Source organism: Zootermopsis nevadensis, unplaced genomic scaffold (assembly GCF_977971745.1).
Source record: "Zootermopsis nevadensis isolate Lab colony 2312 unplaced genomic scaffold, Znev_1.0 Znev_ptg000011l, whole genome shotgun sequence".
Classification (NCBI taxonomy): Eukaryota; Metazoa; Arthropoda; class Insecta; order Blattodea; family Termopsidae; genus Zootermopsis; species Zootermopsis nevadensis.
In genome coordinates this window covers 8,503,547-8,523,876 of record NW_028259143.1, presented here as the reverse complement: position 1 = coordinate 8,523,876, position 20,330 = coordinate 8,503,547, and the positions used below count along the sequence as shown (strand labels likewise).

The 20,330-nt window shown below is 37.9% G+C and overlaps 1 protein-coding gene and 1 long non-coding RNA gene across 2 annotated transcripts in view; one reads left to right on the top strand and one right to left on the bottom strand.

Annotated features, from left to right (window-relative positions):
• Positions 1–20,330, bottom strand: part of LOC110833822 (uncharacterized) — a 193,788-nt gene that overhangs the window by 79,397 nt on the left and 94,061 nt on the right. The gene's annotated exons all lie outside the window — the stretch shown is intronic.
• The window catches only part of LOC110833720 (uncharacterized), a 120,523-nt gene that overhangs the window by 15,116 nt on the left and 85,077 nt on the right, over positions 1–20,330 (top strand). The window contains exon 2 of the mRNA XM_022072172.2: positions 18,125–18,175. Coding sequence (XP_021927864.2) covers positions 18,125–18,175 — 51 coding nt within the window. The remainder of the gene's footprint in view (positions 1–18,124; positions 18,176–20,330) is intronic.

The following is a 20,330-nucleotide window of genomic DNA, read 5'->3' as shown; positions in this document are numbered from 1 at the left end:
AGTGTAATTCACTGGTTTGTTGGTGCGTTGAAGTGCAGCTCGGTTGCGATTATCACACATAACACAAATTGAAGATCTAACGCTAACCAAACTAACATACAATTGCTTTTACACAGCTAAAACTCCGTCAGCAGAAAATCGTTTGTAAAAATATACTCAACGTTGAGGTTAACATGAAGGCAGTAAAGGTTTTATAATAGGCCATCTATTCTCTTACACTTCTAAGAAATAATTAAAATCATGAGGTGCTTTATATTCAGTATTAAAGACGGCCATATTCTGACGCAATAATGCGAACACTGGTTCGAATATACAATATTAACTCATATTAAATACACGATTACATAAGAGATTGATTATTCAAAAATATTTTCTCTGTTGTGAAGTGTAAGGGCCCTGACGATGGAGGCAGCAAAGACCTTTGAATCCACGGTAAACTTCTATCAGACTACATGGCGCTATAACCAGGCAGGCTGCCATATTCGTTCTCGCTGCCGTCAGAACCTTAAATCCTACTTTTTGTCTATCGTTTCGTCTATTGGCAGCACACATCTGACAGCCTAGTGGTTTATGTAGTTCTGTCCACTCATCCAACTTTGGCGCCAAGAATCGAAATATACCTGGCAAATCAACGAACTGAGTATATGTAGATAACGTTTGCATAGAAACCTCTTCCTGGTTCGTGTAAATCGCATTTATCTTATTACAGGTCACAGAGTAACGTGTCCCTATGGGCAAGGTAGAATTTAAAACAAAAAAATGTACAACTGCGCATTCTATTACAATATCTAAACACCTAACAGTTCTTGTTCGTAAATAAAGTTAAGCTTGTGAGATTTTAGGTTCTCACGGCGGCGAACACGAAGGACTGTCTTCTGGGATACTGAGCCGCGTATTCTGGTAGAAGTTCGCCGACGTTTCAAAGTCATCAAATTTACTTTTATTTTTGCACTCAATAAAATCAGAATTAATAACAAGATTAAATGCTAACACGGAGAAGATACCACATTATTCCTTTGTTTTTTATGAAAATTTAAGTAAATTTACGAAATGGAAAACATTAAATATGAAAGATCTTCATAAGTTGCACTCCTTACCAAATATCATGAGTTTGAAAAATTGGGGAGGGTGGGATGTGAAAGACACGTAGCACGCATCGGACAAATGAGAAATACATAGGCCAAAATTTTAGTCTGAAAACAGTATGTGAAGATACCACTTGGGATACCTGCATGTGGTTGGAAGGTTGATATTAAAATCGATCTCAGAGAATAGAATGTCAAGAGTATGGACTGGATTAATGTGGCTCAGGATGGAGTCAAGTGTCGGGCTGCTATGCATACGTGGATGTCTTAATCACAATATAAGCAACAATCAGCTACTCAAAACGCACTCCGACCTGATCCATGCAGTTAGGTGGAAGTTGGTGTTAAAATTTTGGAAAGGCATCACATACGCTTTTATTAAGAGTCCCCTTGGCACTTGCCCTGTCGTTAATGAGTTAATGTGCAGCCCTAAGCACACTGAATTACTGTAGACGGCTCTGGGTCTGGAGCTGTATCTGAGAATTCTATAGGAAATCTGATCTCACATCGCGAGAAATTCGTGCGGGCCAGAAAAGGGGGAGGAGGGGTGTGACACGTCCATCCAACAATGCTCCCTTGCGACTGTACAGTCCAGGACCGCGACAAATAGTTCCCGAAAACACAGGGCACACATTCCATAATAGTTATCCATCGCATGTTGCAAGGAAAATAAATTTTAGATTCATATTTTTAGTATCACATTATTTATATATGATTATAATACTGAAAACAGTCAAAGAAAATAAACATATTTTTCCAAATTTATTTTTAAGCTCTTTTAATTATATAAATATATTAGTTCAGTTTACGAGAGAAGATAAATGTTAATCTGTGGTTTATATGACGACGCTGTCTGTACCTCAGACTACACAGCGTCGTATTAGGTGATTAATGAAAGACGAAGGATATGGAATGAAATGGTAGTAGCCTGATTTAAGGTACTATACCAGCGTTTGCCTGGAGGAACTTGGGATATCTGGTCTCGGGGCCGAGATTTGAACTTGGATCCTGCCGTCTATACAATATGAGTGCAAACGATTCGGCCGAGAGGTTCAATGACACCCATGTCATTACATATTAGTATTTCTTGGCTTAACCATGGAGCACAGCCCTTGTTGTCAACTGGTAAAGAAATTCCCATATTTTAAGGAACTCAAAGGTTCATTACCATCTTCACAACAGCCTACCAATAGATCTTGTCTTTAGTCAGTATAATTAATTTTAAATCCTAACATTATATATCTCTGAAGCACTTTTAATATCACTCTAATTAAAACCGTCGATAACAGTATTTATGCGCGTCACCACGTATAACGCATCGTCCAAAACACAATATCGTTTAATCCCTTGTTATTTGATATTTCGAGTCTGACTCGGTCACTTCAGATGTGCTTTATGAAACCCTGAAATGTGCCACTGAAATGGACATTTCAGAGAAGTTTTGCCGCAGTCATACCAACCAACTTAACTGTTATCGCCATATTTTTCCTCCGAAGCAACCCTTTGTAGTCTTAATGTGGCATTTTCCCAGCTTCATTACAGAACAGAGCCAGTGCTTATGTGCGCCTTACTTAAAGCGACGACAGAAAACGGAAAGAAAAAAAAGAAAAAGGAAAGACGCAGAAGCATCGTGAGCGGGAAATTAAAGTTGTAAAACTTTCCTCGTGGCACAATTAAGAGATTATTACTAAAGAGTTCGGCTGCTTGCCCCCTACCCCTTGCATTCCTCTTCCTTCCTCCACCAGTTATACTTTAATAAAGTCTTGCTTTAATAGATCCAATATTCTCGTTTTCCTCTTACCTCCAGTAATTCCACCTCCACCCCTACTTCTCCATTCCTCTCCCACACTGAAGCACAAAGAATTAATTATTACGATGTTATATTTGTGTAAGGACAGCTTCGCTAGTGCCACAATGTCTTCGGGGAACTGTTTTCTGTTAGCACTGCAAGAGAAAAATCCCTTCGTAGGTTTCATTTAGCAGAAAATAAACTCCGAATTTACTTTTAAATTAGTAGACGCTGTTAGGGGATTATGGCCCAATTAAGTAGAAACGTAACGTCTCCTGGAAGGGAATTTCTTGACGAGAATGTTCAACTGAGTTCATTTGCAAAGGAGTACAACAATGATAAAGCACAAGACAATTAAACCGACATTAAAACAGATGTTATCTCGACACATTCATTTCTCTGGCAAAGAAAATACATATGTGAAAAAAAATATAAGTGCCTATTTTAATGGTAAAGTTTGCGAAATAATTCTAGAACTTACTGACATGGCCAAGTGCGACCATTAAGTCTTAACTAAAGGTCTCTGCAGGGTGTTTCATTAGTAAAGTTTTACTTTTTGCTTTATAGATGTCCTACTAATTTCAGTTGATTACAAAAGGCTGTCAGGAAGTGTAAGATACCACCGATGGTATTTATTATAAGCGAGAAAAGCAGATCACATCTATCACTACATAAACACGCTGGCTATATTCAGGAATAATTTAATATGCGTTAACTTTATGAACATCCACGCACCTTCTGAAAACGAATTATGTGGGATACTGAGCATCTGTTATAATCCTAAGTAACTTCATGAGAAGCTGGGCTAGGCAAGAAGTTCCTTGCATCTTCTGGAATAATCCTAAGATTCATTATGGGCTACACTCACAAAAAATCGCAAATGTGCCACTCCACCCAATCATCAGCCAGGTGTGCGAGTATCCATCCGTCACACCACACCTACGTATTCCTATAAAAATCTCATTTCAAATTATCGTCCCATCTAAGTTTAGGTCTAGGTATCTAAAAGGTCATTTCCTTCCTGCAGAATTTGAAACTAAATTTAATCATATTCTGTTTGATTTGGTTACTCTAATATATGAACAGAACAAACCACGAAGATTTCTTTTCTTCATCCTTGTGCTACTGCCTCTCACTCTCAGGTACAAATATCCTCTTCAAACACCTACAATTAATGTTATTTACATTAGGATGAGATACCTTTCATAACTATATTAAACCCTTCTGCCTGGTGTATAAACATTACGTGTAAACTGTCTTGAACGCAGTTTTTGGTTGCTGTGTGAAGCGCTAATTTGTTTTAGGTCTTCTAGATCCACGAGTCGTGCCAGCACACTGTGTGCGCTGGCTGACACAAACCGCAATTCGTAATTTAAACCAAGCGGTGCATGTTAATAGTTGGAGACTACTTCCTGCTTCCTGTAACAACAATAATAATTACAGCAAGTTAAACATTTGAAATAACTGCAACACCAAACATTTTATTAACCCGCCTTGGGATCCAACCTCCTACTCCTTCAGAATTTGTGTGCTTCTGTGTAAACAACTGGCGTTTTCTTCTGTTCCTTATCACGAGGTCCTTTCCTGTGCCTCCAACGTTGAAGCCATTCTGCAAGGAATTCCGGGCGTGTTTCGTGAAATGAGCTAACTTGCGACTTAATTACTTGTTAAATTAAGAATTTCATTTACTCTCCACCCGGTTTCTAACAAATCAACGCCATCATCATGGGGGAGAAAACACGCCACTACGAACACATACGCTACGTGCGACATCTGGTGTTAAACTTATGAACTGTGCTCTGCTGCACAGTAAGAAGAAATAAATTGCTCCACAATTATAAAATATACAACGCAAGAAAGTAGGGAAAGGAACGCAAGAAAACGTTAGGAGAGGAGAAAACCAAAAATTAAGTCTTAGTTCCTTTACTAGCTTGTTAATTAACATGAAGTGAATTATACTTTAAATTTCTTTATCAGCGAACTTTTCAGCCTACTAAATCTGAAAGTAGCTAATTAACATAGATGCTACCAATATTTTTTGAATACACGGATTTACAAGAACTTCCATCACTCTTAATGATCACAGCAAGAAATTATGTCATCATGATATTCATGAATGCACAACAATATGCTGAATATTTAAACAGATCAGAAGGCCATTCAATAACAAGAAGTCATAGAAATAACCATTTAATTAGTATTTCATTTTTAATTTAGTTACCGCTACTGAAACAATCATAAACAGGCTAAAATATCTAGAGTCCTTTTTAAGGAGCTGATAGTCGCTTAGATAGACAACGAATCCTGCACCATGCCTCTCGAATTTTTATTACCATGGTCACTGAAACCCTTGCTCTCTGTCCTGAGCCAGATTAATCCAGTCTACACAATTATTCCATCTACACATAGACATGAGATCGATTAGATTCAAGTTTCAGATCAAAATGTTACATATAGTTTTCATTTCCCCAATGCGTGCTACATAACCGAACCAGCTTATCCTCCTTGATTTGATTTCCTAATAATATTTCGTGAAAACTCCTTTCTTCTTCAAGGTAGCTGCATATGTTTATCAGGACTCCTTGTTTTAAGACTCTGCGTATGACGGCCTGCTGTTCATGAGTTTCGATAGTTGTGTTTCGGCGTTCCTCCATATTGTTTCATCTTTCGGCAGGAAGTAGACGTGGATAACCCCTAAGTGTCTCAAGAGACAGTCGGCAGATGGCCGACTCTTGAATTTCCTCGCTGTATGCGTAAGGGAACTTGGCTGTTTCCACTGCCTTGACGCTCAAATTATTTCCGGATGCACTGGTCTACACAGACTTCCTCATACGTCACTTCGGTCTACCCGACAGCTCTACAGACGTTTCTGAAACGCACTTCCAGTAAAATTTTCTGGTTAGTGTTCAGTTGTTTCTCAGGAGCGACATTAGAAGCCTCTTCTAAACAAACGATGGGTCTGAGAAAAATTGGTAACGAGAAAATGAACATTTCTCCTGTAGAAACACACCCGGGGGAACATTGCTGATTTTTATTTCGACAATTACGTACAGGGGTGCCCAAATATTTACACAACCAAGTGCCGTAAAAAATGTTGAAAAGGCGCCATTTGGGAAATTATCGATTGTTTATTTCCAAAATTGAGTGTTTATCGATGTTTGTTTCCCACATGGCTTATTGCAGAAAATTAAAGATAAATACAATTCCTAGCGTTACAAAAATTTTAATTTCAAACAAATGGATAATATTCGTGTACATTACAGAAACACGTACACTACAGTCAAAGTCAGTTAGTCTAACTCCGTTTTTCTCAAGCCGTGAATGGTGAAAGGGAAATAGAAATGGATTTATATCTGTTTCGAATATAATGTGCAGGGTTGTCCAGGAAATCCTATACAACGACAACTACAAAATGTGTTCGCCTTACAGACACAACGGCGGGACAATTATTTAGGCCCTATTTAAAATTCTAAATTAAAATCTTTGTAATTGATTATTTAAAATGCTCTATTAGCATATAATAATTGCTGCAAGATAAGTGATGTTATGATTTGTTTTTAACTGATACAGTGTCACTGACTGGTTTGTTAATTCAAGACGTTACAAACATTATGTATACACACATACATTCATACTACTTACATACTACTGCAAAATAAGCTTAAATAACTTTTCATAAAATGAAGAAATAATCTGTTCGTCAGGGAACAAATGCTAGTTCAAATATTATCTTGATGCAGGTTCTAACTTGATGAAGTTCTGCACAAGTGAAAACTGCGTTGTGCTGCTTTGCTCAAGAGATACAGCTCGTGTTGATAATTAAACAGGAGTATGATCGTATCCCAGGGTCAGTTTGGACGGGGTGGCTAAATAAAAAGAATTGCTGCTCTAGCCGGGAATCAAACTCCGGTCGTCTAGCCTGTAGTCAGATACAACCAACTTTAATAAGTTATACAGCCCTAAACTAAATTAGATCGACAACTTTTAGCATATAAACCCTCTCTCCTGAAACGAATTTCATGAAACTATTGAGTACTTCCTAAATGAAACATGCGTACATATACATCCACATGGTGAGTTTATTTTATGAACTATATACTAAGACACCGTGAAACGGTAGAATAGGGTAATAGGCAATTCGCTGAGGTCTAATGCAGTATAGGTCCAGTTGTGTCCCACGACCGCACCACACACAAAAGCTATCCGCACGACTCATTAGTTGCTCCCCGGGCTGCGAACTGTAACAACGGGCCCTGTTAAACCAATACAGAGTGACACGCAGGGCTCGCCATAGACTGCCTAATCCGTGGTCAGTTACAAGGGTCTGCTGCTATGTTGTTGACTAAACGCGATTCCTTCAAACCATAAAGGTTTTTGCAGTATGATTTAGAGGAGAAAATATCACGTTAGAAGAAATAAATAATGAGTAATTTCATGTACCTGTCACTTGACTATAAATTATTTTTATTATTACTATCCTTCGTGTAGAATAATTATTTAACATATGTTATAATTTTTATTATATGAGTCTAATTTTGTTTTTAAATTTCTTTTATGTATTTTTTACTTATTTTATCTTTCTGTGCTGACTCTGTAACTGACAACTGTTGAGTCAGCACGTTAAAATAAATAGCTGAATTGAATTATTACTTGTCAGGTAACCATACCAAAGAGGGCGGGAAGGACTGTGAGATTAACAAGTATGGGGAAAACATTTCGGCCAATAGACACTAAAGAAAGATACAAGAGGAAACGAAAAATAACATCAAAACGAATCTTAAACAAATAAGATGTAGGGGTGTGGACTGAATTCATCTAGCTCAATATAGTTTTATTCTGGCAGGATCTTGTGAATCTGATAACACATTTACAGATATCATAAAAGGCGAGTAATTTATTGATGCCGTGAGAAACTAGTATTGTCAAACAGGACTGTACTCGATGAAGTTAATTAGTAATAACTGTTTTCATACAGAAAGTTCTAGTCGAGAAAATAACACAGGCCTACTAGATCTGAAACAATTTTATAAAGATAAATGGTTTTAGAAGTTATGATAAGTTTCACTGCCACAACTTTAATCTCTGCTCTGTTTGTCGCATTCCTAGGCCTCTCTGCGGCGTGCAGTCAACTGATTTACGATTCTAACTCCTCCAAGTATTAAAATAACCGTACTTATGTCAACAGGCTTGACTTGTTTCGGTGTTATTGGGTAAGAGGCTTTATGTACCAGGAAGTCGATCTGGACCTACTATTGAATGAACAAAAAAAATAATTTCTCTGCCGGTAATCGAACTCTGTTCGTACAGCAATAGAGCCTCCAAAAACATAGAAAGAAATCAATAAAGAAATAAGTATGGAAAGGATGAAACACAGTCGAATAAAAGTAGAGGCAGAAAAAATTAAATAAAAAGGAAATCCCTTTAGACGATTGCTGGAACAGTAGGCGATGACCACTCCATCCCCACTCCTCGCAATTCGTTCAAACTCATCTTACCATCCTAAGGATTAACCCAAGCAATTGAAAAGGCATTATTAGATTAGCTGCGGAATGACCTTAAACCCAGATTTGAATTTAGCTTTATTCTGAAGCTCGGTTTGTTTCAAAAAAATTAGCAGAAATTTGGATAAGAAGCTTCATAATTTGTAATTTTTACCAAATATTATTAGGATTGCCAAATCATGGAGGATAAGATGGGCGGGGCATACAGTACAGATGGAAGAGACAAAAATCAATATAAATTTTTTGTCGGAAAAACTAAAGGGAAGACGCACTTGAAAAATCATCGATAAAAATAAATTATAAACAAGAAATAAAATATAAGTTTGCGAATTGAGTAATTTCTCGATCATCTCATCGAATTATCTTCTCAAGATCTCTGCTTCATGTAGTGAAATAGCTTATGGTCGTTACAGATTACTTCATTACTTAAAACTACTGTGAACTATCTCAAATGTGTAACTGAACAGACCTGAAGACATTAATTTATATTAAACAAATAATTTCGACAGCTTTCGTTTTGTCCATTTTACAAATTTATCTTTAAAGTATTATAAAATGCAGAACGGGGTGAGCCCTGAAAAGCTTCATTTTTGACTTTGTACTTGGCTGGTATCGGAGTAAAGATGGTTTAGTTGAAATTAGTTAAGGGTGAGAAACACTGCCCTGACATTTTATCGCCCCTAAGATGTCATGATAATCGGCGAAGCATCTGAAGACCGAGCAGTACTAGGATCAAGAGCAAGACGAAAGTGGTCGCTCATGCGCATAGTGTCGAGTACAGAAGTACACGCGGTTTAGTGGGGTAACGTCTTAATCGGCCAACGTTATCATTCAGCTGTTACGAGAACTTCCTACAGGTAATTTTATCTGAGCTTAGGCAGTTAAGTGGATGACGGCACATAGACCGAGATTCCAACGCGAGGAGTGGGGAGGGGGGCTGCTGCTGTACCAGCAGCATCCGGCACATTAGCCCGGGCTCTGACTAATTACAAACCCGGTTGCCTGATGTCCTTGTTAATTAAACCCGTGTTAAATCCCCTTGTCAACTAGTCTACGTATTGGATAATAATTCAATTTTACGCCCAACTTCGCAGATGCAATGTGTATTATCGGGGCAGCGCCGTTCTAGCCAGCCACACTAACAGCCAACCAGCGACAACATCCAATGTTCTGTGTGTACATTGTTACCTAGCAACGCTCTTTAGATTCTGTTTACTGGGATGTTTCATAAAGCAAGTGGAAACCATGGATTCCTGAATAGGCCCTAAATAGTTCACGCCTACTACTGAAAACATTTCGCAATGGCACTCATTGAATGACAGACAGACGGACAGCGTTTAGTTGACTATCTGCATGTTAAAGTTCTGAAAATGGGGCAAGCGATTTGCAGTAGATAGAAATACGTATTCTGAACGAGAGTGAAAGGTGTAGGCTAGTGAATCTCAACAGGGAGTCCTCGATTTGTGCCCAGGGGTTCAAAGCCTTGAGTAGATTATACTGCTCTTATTTTTCTGAGGCGTATGTTGCAAATTTTAAGTTTTTTTAAATCACTCTCCTACTTCAAAATCGGATTAAAACATTACAAAAGAAAGTGTACCTATTTTAAAAAAAAATTCCTTACAAGATTCTGCTGGTACAAGAATTACAGCCAAGAAATCATGAAAATTGCCTAGAATATTTCGCGCTTTCTTACAGGTGATTAATTTATTACGCGCCACTCGGTATGAAAGAGGAAATAAAACATGATAACGTAAAAACTATGAACTACTGTTCAACAGGAACATCACGGCAGGCGCGTGGGGTCTTCCAAGGTTACAGCGACCTCAGGACCATCTATAACTGACACTTACAGACATCGATATTCAAAAACGGGTACTGGTAAAGCAGTAGGCGTTTTTTACAGCCGTAGATACGCAGCATCACAGGGTCCACTGTAATTGCTAGCATTTTGTCTGTGATGCCATAATTCATGGAGTAGATCATAACAACGTTTTCTTCAGTTTAAGACAGGAAAGCACTTTTACGGTCAATAGACTAACAAAATGATGCGCACGTGGGCATCGTACAAGCATAATAGCCTTAATCCCTAAGCAGCGACTACAGATTGTACAAACCGATTTATTTTACTCAAAAGAAGCGATTAGCCTTAAATAGCCTTACCGAGAGGGCGGAATAAGACTCTTTTCAAGAGGATTCTAGACTCTAACAAAAGCAATTTTCTTGTGTATGGACAAGATGGAACAGGATGTCAGGATTTTGATGTCAAGTGAGTTTCAGGTTTCCACTATTGAAGCCTCGACCTACCTACCTGCAAGTGTCTACCCCAGCCACGACATGTCACCTTCAGATACGTGCCTTTTGTAATAGCGTAAATTTTCCCCTTTTGGAAATAATAAATGGCCGCATAACTACAAATAATCTTCGCGTTACATGAGTAATACGATTACAGACAGGACTAATAAATGTTTTAGGAAATAAGAATATAAATATCTGAAATATCGTCGTGTGGACTTTTAGGCACATACCATCTTCAGGGTTGGATGAGTTACGTTTCTCCGAAACGTTGGCATATACCTGCAATATGTATAATGTTGGCCAGAAAATCCAAAAAGACAATAAGGGACACACAGTAATAGATATAAAAACAATATTAATTTTCCGTCTGCGTCTAGGTCTTCTAATTGTTCGCTTCCCTTCAGGTTTTCTGACAAAACCGTGTAGGGCATTTCTCACCTTCCTTTGCGTGCTTTATGCCCTACCAATCTCACCCTCCATCATTTGTTTGCCCTAAGAATAGGGTAATTGGAGAAGAATACAAATTATGAAATTTATTATGCAATCTCCTCAGCCGTCTTTTTTTTTCTCCAAATATTTTCAATTAATTTTCTTGCCTTAGGGTGAGAGGCCAAGTTTCACACCTACACAAAATAACGGGAAAAATAAAAGTTTTGTGTGTACTATTTAAATTTGTCAAAATAAAACTCGTAAATTCCAGACAAGCGTCCAGCGTGTTAATAAATTAGCTTGGAGTAAAAGCAGTAGTGTGTCTTCAGCTGTCCTGCAAGTAACGGGAAATATTCTTGTACGTCCCATGTGGGTTTCACAAAATGGTTTTTGGAAAGATCCTAGCCACAACTGCTGTGTTGTGGTTCTTTAGGGACTATGGGAACACAAGGGATAACGGGGGTGTACAATCCTCCCGCTCCCAGGTGTCATATTGAGGGGTCTCCACGTAGCAACACCTACGACCCTTGTACCTTCAAGTGAAAGGGAGTGTGTTGGACCAAAACAGAGATCGTATGTCGGACAGTGGGATGAGGGGGGGTGGTGGTTAAGGTCATGTGAGGGAGATAAGTGAGTCCGACGAGGTGTATCCAGAGCAGCTTTATAGCCCCGTGTTTCTACAGGGTGATTCAAAATCTTGTAAACGGACGCGGCGGTTTCACTTTTATGAGAAGGCGTATAATCTGAACTGTAACAATGTACATCACAATGTAATATAAATAAGGCGTACGAGTTTATGCTGTGTCATAAAACACAACTGGGCAATGTTTCTTTGTTGATGGTTTCTGATTGGATAATTAATTTTGCAAGTTAGATTTAAATTCATTATTAACCCCTTAAAGTCGAAGTTCGCCTACATAATATTTAATAATCCAGTCCGTACCGCAAAGTAAACAATGCTTTATCTTTACAAATATTAACTAATTAAATTACATACTCGCTGTTTAAAGCGGGAATCATTAGAAACACATAAATTCAAACGCAGAGTTACTGACTATTGAAACCAGCTGGTACATATAGTAACCACTGGGCTCTAAATTCTAAGCAATATTTTCCTTTGGTATCTACATAGTTATCTTACTGTCGTTCTCCTATTTGTGGCATATTTAATTATTTGTTATCCTTATTAACAATTCCATACTTTAGATTTTTATCTCTTAATAGAATCAATTGATTAATGTATCAAATACGTGCTTGCCTTAACAGAGTTTTCTGAGACCAAAGTTACTATTCTTTCATGAGAAACGTCCATACCGGCTCTGAGGCTCATGCATCTACCAGTCCAACGGGTTCTGGAGTTCATTCTGTCGGGGTAAAGTTGGTAGGGGCGAAGCTATGCACTCAGCTCCATCTAGTGCCGAGGTTAAGTATCAGTGGCGTTGTGTTTAACTGAGTACCATGAACAGTTTTTATTAGCTCACAATAACCATGTATGTAACAAATCATTTGAGCCAGTACCAAAATATAATATAACTGCGGTTAATGAGTGATTTTCATGAAACTTCCTCCAAAATCCCATTTGAACAGAGGTCACAGATACTGTGGAATGGAACTCTAGCACAAAAATCATCCGGTTTTACTGTGCTCCTAATGGGAGTCGTTGGAATTACGTCACTTTTCATGCAAGGTACAATTTTTTTTTCAATTATCTTCTGAAAAACCGAAAACACGGAGCAGACCTGTTTTGCTGCAAGAGAGCACTTAGTATATGACACCAACTGTGGTCATTGTGGCTATATGAACCGCGGGTAAAAATTTAGCTTTTGCAACACCCATCGTGGTATGTAGTAACTATGCGAATCTCCTGAATAGGATACATACATGCAAAGCAGTGTGTACTGGGAGCTGATGGCGGGACTAATGAGGACAATGCAACTTGTTGTAGCACTTTAAAATACACCCCCCCCCCCCCAAATTCAAAGCTAACAACACACCCATCTGTCAGGAATAGAACGACTGACCCCAGCTTTTGTTGACAGCGTGTACTGGTAATCTACAGTGCTTGTACACCAAGCATGCGCAAGTAATTTTCCTATGATGGAGACTTAACTTAAAATTTTAAAATAGTTGAAAATGGAGTAGCAATCCACCAGCTTTTTCTCTTTTTGACAGTAGTTTAAAGTATTTTTGTTCATTTGCGACATAAAATGGTAGGCTAATATGATTATACTTTAAACAGGCCACAATCACTTCTACATAGGCCTTATTATTAACTCGCTACTCTTATGTTTCGCAATATGTAACACAATACATTCGTTCCTTCACATTTTAATGAGCGGACGTTTCCAAGTATCGTAACAAAAATTGTATTACAGATAATCACACGCAGGAGTCGTCAAGGCAGCTTCACAAAAATATAAAATTAAATTAGGGGACGGTAGGAAATCAGACTTAAACGCACAAAACGAGGGATACTTTCAGTTAAAAGGAAAATTAGTGATCAATGACAAGAAAAAAAATTAGATGAAGAGAAAACGGAGAAATAGGTTTTTGAGCTTCACACAAAGGAGACGGAATGACGAGGGAACAAAGGGGGGGAGGAAGCTTCAGGAATCCGGAAAGAAAGAAATTACAGACGAATAATGAGACCAGATTGAATTTCTCGTGAGGGCCGCTACACTGCCTAACAGATTCCCGATAAAGCTGTCTCAGAGCTGAATATGGTTTTTTGTCTTTGACAAGTCCAGAAAACTCATGCTGTCCGCGGTACAAGCAAGGCGAACGCCACGTCACCGTGTTTCTGTACCACAAATACTTCTGAAGTTTTAATGAAGGAATTAATTATTAACGAACGACTACATAAGTCAAACTAAATTTATGATACAAGATTTTCTTAACAAATCTATAGTTACTGAGTTCATCGCACAGTTCATAGATTCATCCCTTTCACTCTACCATGAGCCAGTTAAATCCAGCTCACACATTTAAGCTTAATTTTTATAATTTGTTTAATATTATTATTCCATTTATGCATGTCTTCCAAGCGGTCTGTTCCCTTCAGATTTTCTGACCAATGCCGCTTATGAATTTATTATCCCCAACAACGCATGCTACATGTAACACCCATATCATATTTCTTAATTTAGTTATCGTTACAACATCAGAGGGAAAGTACAGCGCATGAAGTTCCTCATTAAGGTACACTTTGGCTGCACGCGACAGAGACAAGCGACCGAGGCAGGCGACAGAGACGGGAGACGGACACATCGCAGCTTGTCGCCACACACTTTTGAGGTGACGACCGAGACATGCGGCAAAGTGTTTGTTTTCTTTGTTTTGTTCAGACATACGTGCACATATTCTGTGAAAAATGAGTACAAAAATGCTTCTAAAAAGGTTACTCGAAGAAGAAGAAGAAGAAGAAGATGATGTGTTGCTGTGTTATTTGTTGCGAAAGAAACAAAGAAAACCTATGAGTTCAATATTCAAAACCAGACGCGAAGAAGGATCTTTCTGTCGGTGGTCAGTGGTCGGTTTTCTGCTACTAATTCTACCAATTGCTCATCTTGGTCACCAGTAAATTTAATTTCTGCCATTATTTTACTCAACAACACACGTGCTGCCTGAGCCCGTCGCGAGACACTACTGGTCCGAGAGCGGTCTCCTGTGCTTTGTCTCTGTCGCCTGTCTTTGTCTCGCGCGCGTAATTGTACTTCATACGATTGTACAGTGAACAGACGGGAAGCGACCAGTCTCGGTCTCGTAATTCTGTCGCCTGCCTCGGTCGCGTGCAGCCAAATTGTACCTTTATGTAATACTTCCCAGCCTCCTACCACCTTCTCTCACTTAAATTAGAATATTCTCACTGCTTGTTCTCAGCACCTCCAATCCACGTTCGCTCTTCCTTGAGGAACCTAGACCAAGTTTCACACCAGCGGAAAGCGAGAGGCAAAGTTAGGCTATAGGTTTCTATAGACTGTTTGTAGAGACACAGGAATTAATAAATAAACTATTGTTAGTATTACTGAACTTCTGAACTTTGTCCATCGTCTAGTATCCTAACAGAAAAAGGCATTTCGTCAACTTATCCAATGATTCGGGTAGCTCTGTCTTACAGACCCAGCTGAGTGGACACACCTCACGTTCACAGCTTAAGACTGAAGCTTCCTCCTTCAAGCTAAATATTACCAAAGTCTATAGACAGTCATATATCAGAAGCTTATATATCTACATGCCAGAGTAACATCTGGTATGAGTGTCTTAAAATGTTACCGTCATCAAGGCATACCGTCATTGTGAGCCGAGATAGCTCAGTTACAAAATTATCTGGTTACGGGCAAGACAACCGGAGTTCGATTACCGATAGAGGCACGGCGTCCAGACAGGCTCTGTCCCTCGTCCCCCAGCATCCTATCCATTGAACAACGAGGGCTCTATCACCTGGGATAAATCTGGAGGAGTATTTAGCATAGATATTAAGAACAAATGGAGCTATTACCTTCACTCCCACACACGTCTTCATGGTGTAATGCTTAATTAAGTTGAGGGAGGCAAATTTAACTTTCTCATCATCATAATCATAAACATCGTAATTATTATTATTGAGACTTTAAATGAAATGAAATACATTTGAAACTTCAAAAGACTCTTTCTTCATGCAATATATTTTTAAAAGAGCAGTAATGATTGGTTGCGTGCTTTGAGCAGGGGATAAAGCTGCTACTGGAGTAAACGGACGCTAATCGGCTTCGACGTTCGAAATTCGAAATGAGTTTTCTCTCCGTTCGGTTTTCTAAGTAGGCTGGAGGCAGTACGGTTTTCCCAACTGTCTTTTATTAATCCCAAACATTTGGCAGAATGGGGGAGCCCTCGTGGCCAGTCTCAGATACCGGCAAAAGCAGCTCATGTCCCATCTTCCGACAACGTGACATTCCTTCTTTGTATCTAAACAATTTTCTGTTTGCAAGGACACGCTTGGCTATGGTAATTTCTGCTCTTAGTAAGTGGGTATAAAAGCTACTTCTCCGGACTAAACCGGACGTAGCGTGACGCTAAACCGGTCACAAAATAAACTTTACTTCAGCTTCAAAACACAAGGTTTACAAAAAACGGATGTTAATTTCGGTTCTTAAATTTATTTATTATGATTATAAACGTTAAAAACATAAATAAGTACAGACAATGATGGTGGTAATTTCTTCCTGGCATAAAATTGGGAGAGTACAGGATACTTTGTGGCTTTCCAAAAGGTTATTTTTCTAAGAATATTACAAGAAAGTTTATTCTCCCCTAAAATGTTGCCTCAGACCAATACGAAAGAAATGCATGTTGCAAACTTTAACATGACTACCACGTTTAATGCTGGTGCATAACTAAACATTGCCTCCAGTAACAATGCCAAGTTTGAAATAAAAGTAAATTATACAAGATAAAAAACCTAAAACTTTGAAGTTATTTTTCTAAAAATCTGTAAATGGTCAGTTAGAACCTTATCACTCCAAGCCTAGCAAATGAATTTAACATTCTAAAGACTTACACATTTATTACCATGCACATATTCAAACATTCACTTGTCGAAGCTTTGTTACTTCGAAATATGAGTCCCTGCTGGTAACGGCGACATCTGCTAAAACCATTTAGATTTTCTGCTGTAAGTATGAAATATTTCTTAAACACGAGCGACAAAAGTGACATATGCCGCTTTTCCGCACTCTGCCACTCGATCAGGGAAAGGAGATTAGCGTGCTTACAGATTCATCCTCTTATTAGTTTCTGCTGACGATGGATTCCACCTATAAAGAGTTGGAACTATCTCTGTGTATGCCTGAGAGCGGGCATCTGTACAAAAGAACTGTCCGAGAGGACAGCTTACAGTAAACAAAATTGAAAAGAAATGCTTCGTACTCGCTGTAGTATGATAAAAATATTAGACTATTCGAAACTAGGCGTTCCGACACTAATTTTAATTGGAAATTTTTGTGTGTCTCCTAATTTAACTCTGTGACCACGTACAGGTAAAGTGAAGTTCTGCTACCGCATTTGTAATATGTCCTGAGTGAATACTAAGCCGTGGAGTCTATTGGTTGTAGGCGACCCGAGAAGGACATATTTCGTAAGACGTAAGAGACAAAGTCGAGTGATCAGTAGTCAATAAAAAAAGTCACGCATTAATTTAGACATCGTACGCGAACGCAAAGTTAGAAACATGTCAGAACCCTTAGCTATCTTAATATTAATTAAAGCTCAAAAATATACCTCGATCAGATTTCTTAAAATCGTTTTGAATTTATATTTCAAAACAATTACCATAAATTTTAACATTAATAGTTTTGCTACAAAATTATTTTACCTCTTGATCAGTCATCCGTTCATTCATTATGAACCATGTAGTGGAAAGACTCGATGGCATTCGAGGGAGGATTTATTTCGAATCTTCATCCCTTATCCCCTTTCGATTTTTTTGTCTTGTTCATCCCTTCATCTCCTTCCCTTCTTTCACACGCATTCCTTTCTCATCCCTTTCAACACAGAACAATGAAAAATTTCAGCTGTGGTACGTAGTAAGTTAGGACTACCTCGACGTTCCCTTTACCCATATTATACGTACTTCTAAAAGCAACCTAATGGTAGCACCATTTGCAAAATAAAATATTTTGCCATCTAGCGTAATTACTATACACATATACATGTATAACATATTATTAGATATAATGTATCGGCTGCTAGGACATCTGCTGGACTTTTCAAAAATAAATTCAGGAATAGAAATATACAAGGAAAGAACTCGAAGAAGAACAAAATATGGGGCATTTCGACGTCACTAAATTTTATGTTTAACTCTTACGATTTCTACACAATTTCGGGTAAGGAAAAATATAACATACGTATTATTTCCACAGTCTCTGATAGATTTAGCTTATAAGCTTATGGACTGTGAGAGAAATGTTTGGGTCCTGCTGCTTCCGCAAAGAAGAATTCTGGTGAAATAATATTCATTAAAAATTATTATCTCTGATTTGTTTCAGGGTTTCCACAGCTTAAAACATCGTTCAGTTCGGGAGGTTCATGTATAACCGGTAAGTACAATGTGTTTTCTTAAGACGTCGCCAGAGGTCAAAAACACAACTGAAACGTTCATGATGTCATCTCTCATCATACAGATCAATTTTAATTGATTAATAATGTAATTAACCTTTATCTAAAATCTACTTGTGCTACTTACTTTCATGTTCATCTACGGAAACTAAAAAAATCAGGTTTTGTTACTTTTTCGGAAGTATTTCATATAATCTCAAAAAATATTTGTTATTTTGTGACGTAATCGTTATAATTAGCCGATATAAAAAATTCAATGGTTTGACAATTTTTCGCAAAACTCTCCAATATTAAATTTATTTAAAATCGTGTTATAGTAAATTTACTATAATAGGTTTATTGCTAGACCAGACAAGTCATATATTAAATAAACTATTTTGAAATAGGTGGAAATTCCTCACTTTAATGTGTGCTTTATATTAATATTGCAGATTAATAAAAACACGAAAATTAGTCTACTTGTGTTTTTCAGGTGATTGTATCTGACGTCATATTCTAGATGTGTTCTGTTCAAAAAATACGAACCTGAACTTTTGATGCCGTAATTTACAGCATGTTTATTTATATTTATTTTCAATTTATTTAACAGCACTGTCAGTAGCTAAGACTGGTCTCTGCAGCCTATAACATTGAATGATGAAATGATTAATAAATAATAAATTCGAATGGATATGGCAGGAAGCAGACGTAACTAATTTTAGGTACTATCACAAAATTTGCCTTGAGAGTCTGAGGAAAATATTTATAGCATGTCAGCACAGCAGGTCACCGGGCCAAGATCTGAATTTAAGACCTCGAAAATATGAAGATGTAGAGGATGCGAAGTTCGATAAAATGGCGTTGTAGGCATTTGCTCACTTCTATCCTTACATCTATAGGCATTATAACCAAATCCTTTATTTGCGTTATACTTCCAGCCACTTTTTTGGTAATCATTCTACAAACTTTAGGCTTAGCGAAAGGAACATAAAACAGGTACCCATTCCTCCATTTGTCTCAGTTTCTCCGTCTCTGGACCTGTTGTCGGGCAACCGCGAATAATTTATTGTAAAAAGAAGTGTAACAAGTTCAATGTAATAACTGACATCTAAGCGGGAATACGGCGGTAAATAAGCATAATAGTAAATGCCGCCTAAGTTTGGTCACAATTTTTGTCTTCAGCAACTACTTTTCTTTAAACAAAGTCTGTATTATGTTCATAAGACTATGACAATATATATACACAATAAACATTACTTCAATGACTACCTTATCCTCCGGCGTTTTTTCTAGTAAATAATACAATAAAATTTTCCAAAGAAAAGTTGGAGTTTGTTTCAATACATATAGCATGAAACGATTTATTGTCCGAGAATATAGTGAAACGTTTTACCATTTCTAACAGCTTAACTGCTAAGCGACGCGCGAATAATAAGAGCGCACAATGTCAACGCAAATGTTTGGGTAATCAGATCATAATCTTTGAGCACACTCGTGAATGAAAACGGTGGTTAAGGGAAACATTTTACATAACACAAATTTCTCCGATGTTTTCAAACGGCGCTGTACTCCGTATCTACTGAAGGGAGTAGAGATAAATGGGCTATTCATATATTATAGGCAGTTATTAGCTTGTTGTGCTATCTGTGACAGGCAAACAGATGGGTCATTAAGTAACATAAAAGCGTCGTATTGTATTCGTATGAAAAGGATAAATGATTTAATTAAAATTGGCTTTGAAACGTTGGATGTAACAGACACCTCAGTGGCGTATCACAACCGCTTTCATGATACACATACACCTCAGAAATACCATGGCCATCGTACAAGCAACTCCACAGAATTTTTTTTTGACAATCTTATAATTGCTAAGCAGTCAAGAAATAAGCAACGTTTTATGGAAACTAGCGGTTTATTAATGTATTTGCAATAACATGCCACTGGACCCTATGCTGGACTAGACAAATCTAATTCATAACCCCAATTAAAATAATGTCATTCACCAGGCCAGGCCCAGGTCTTCAATGAAATCTGTTCTAATCAGGTTTACCGCCGAATTTAATTACATATTTCTAATCTCCTCTATGCGTGCTACATACCCGTCAATCTTATCACTCCTCATTTGATACCCCCAATAAAACTTGGCAAATATTGGAG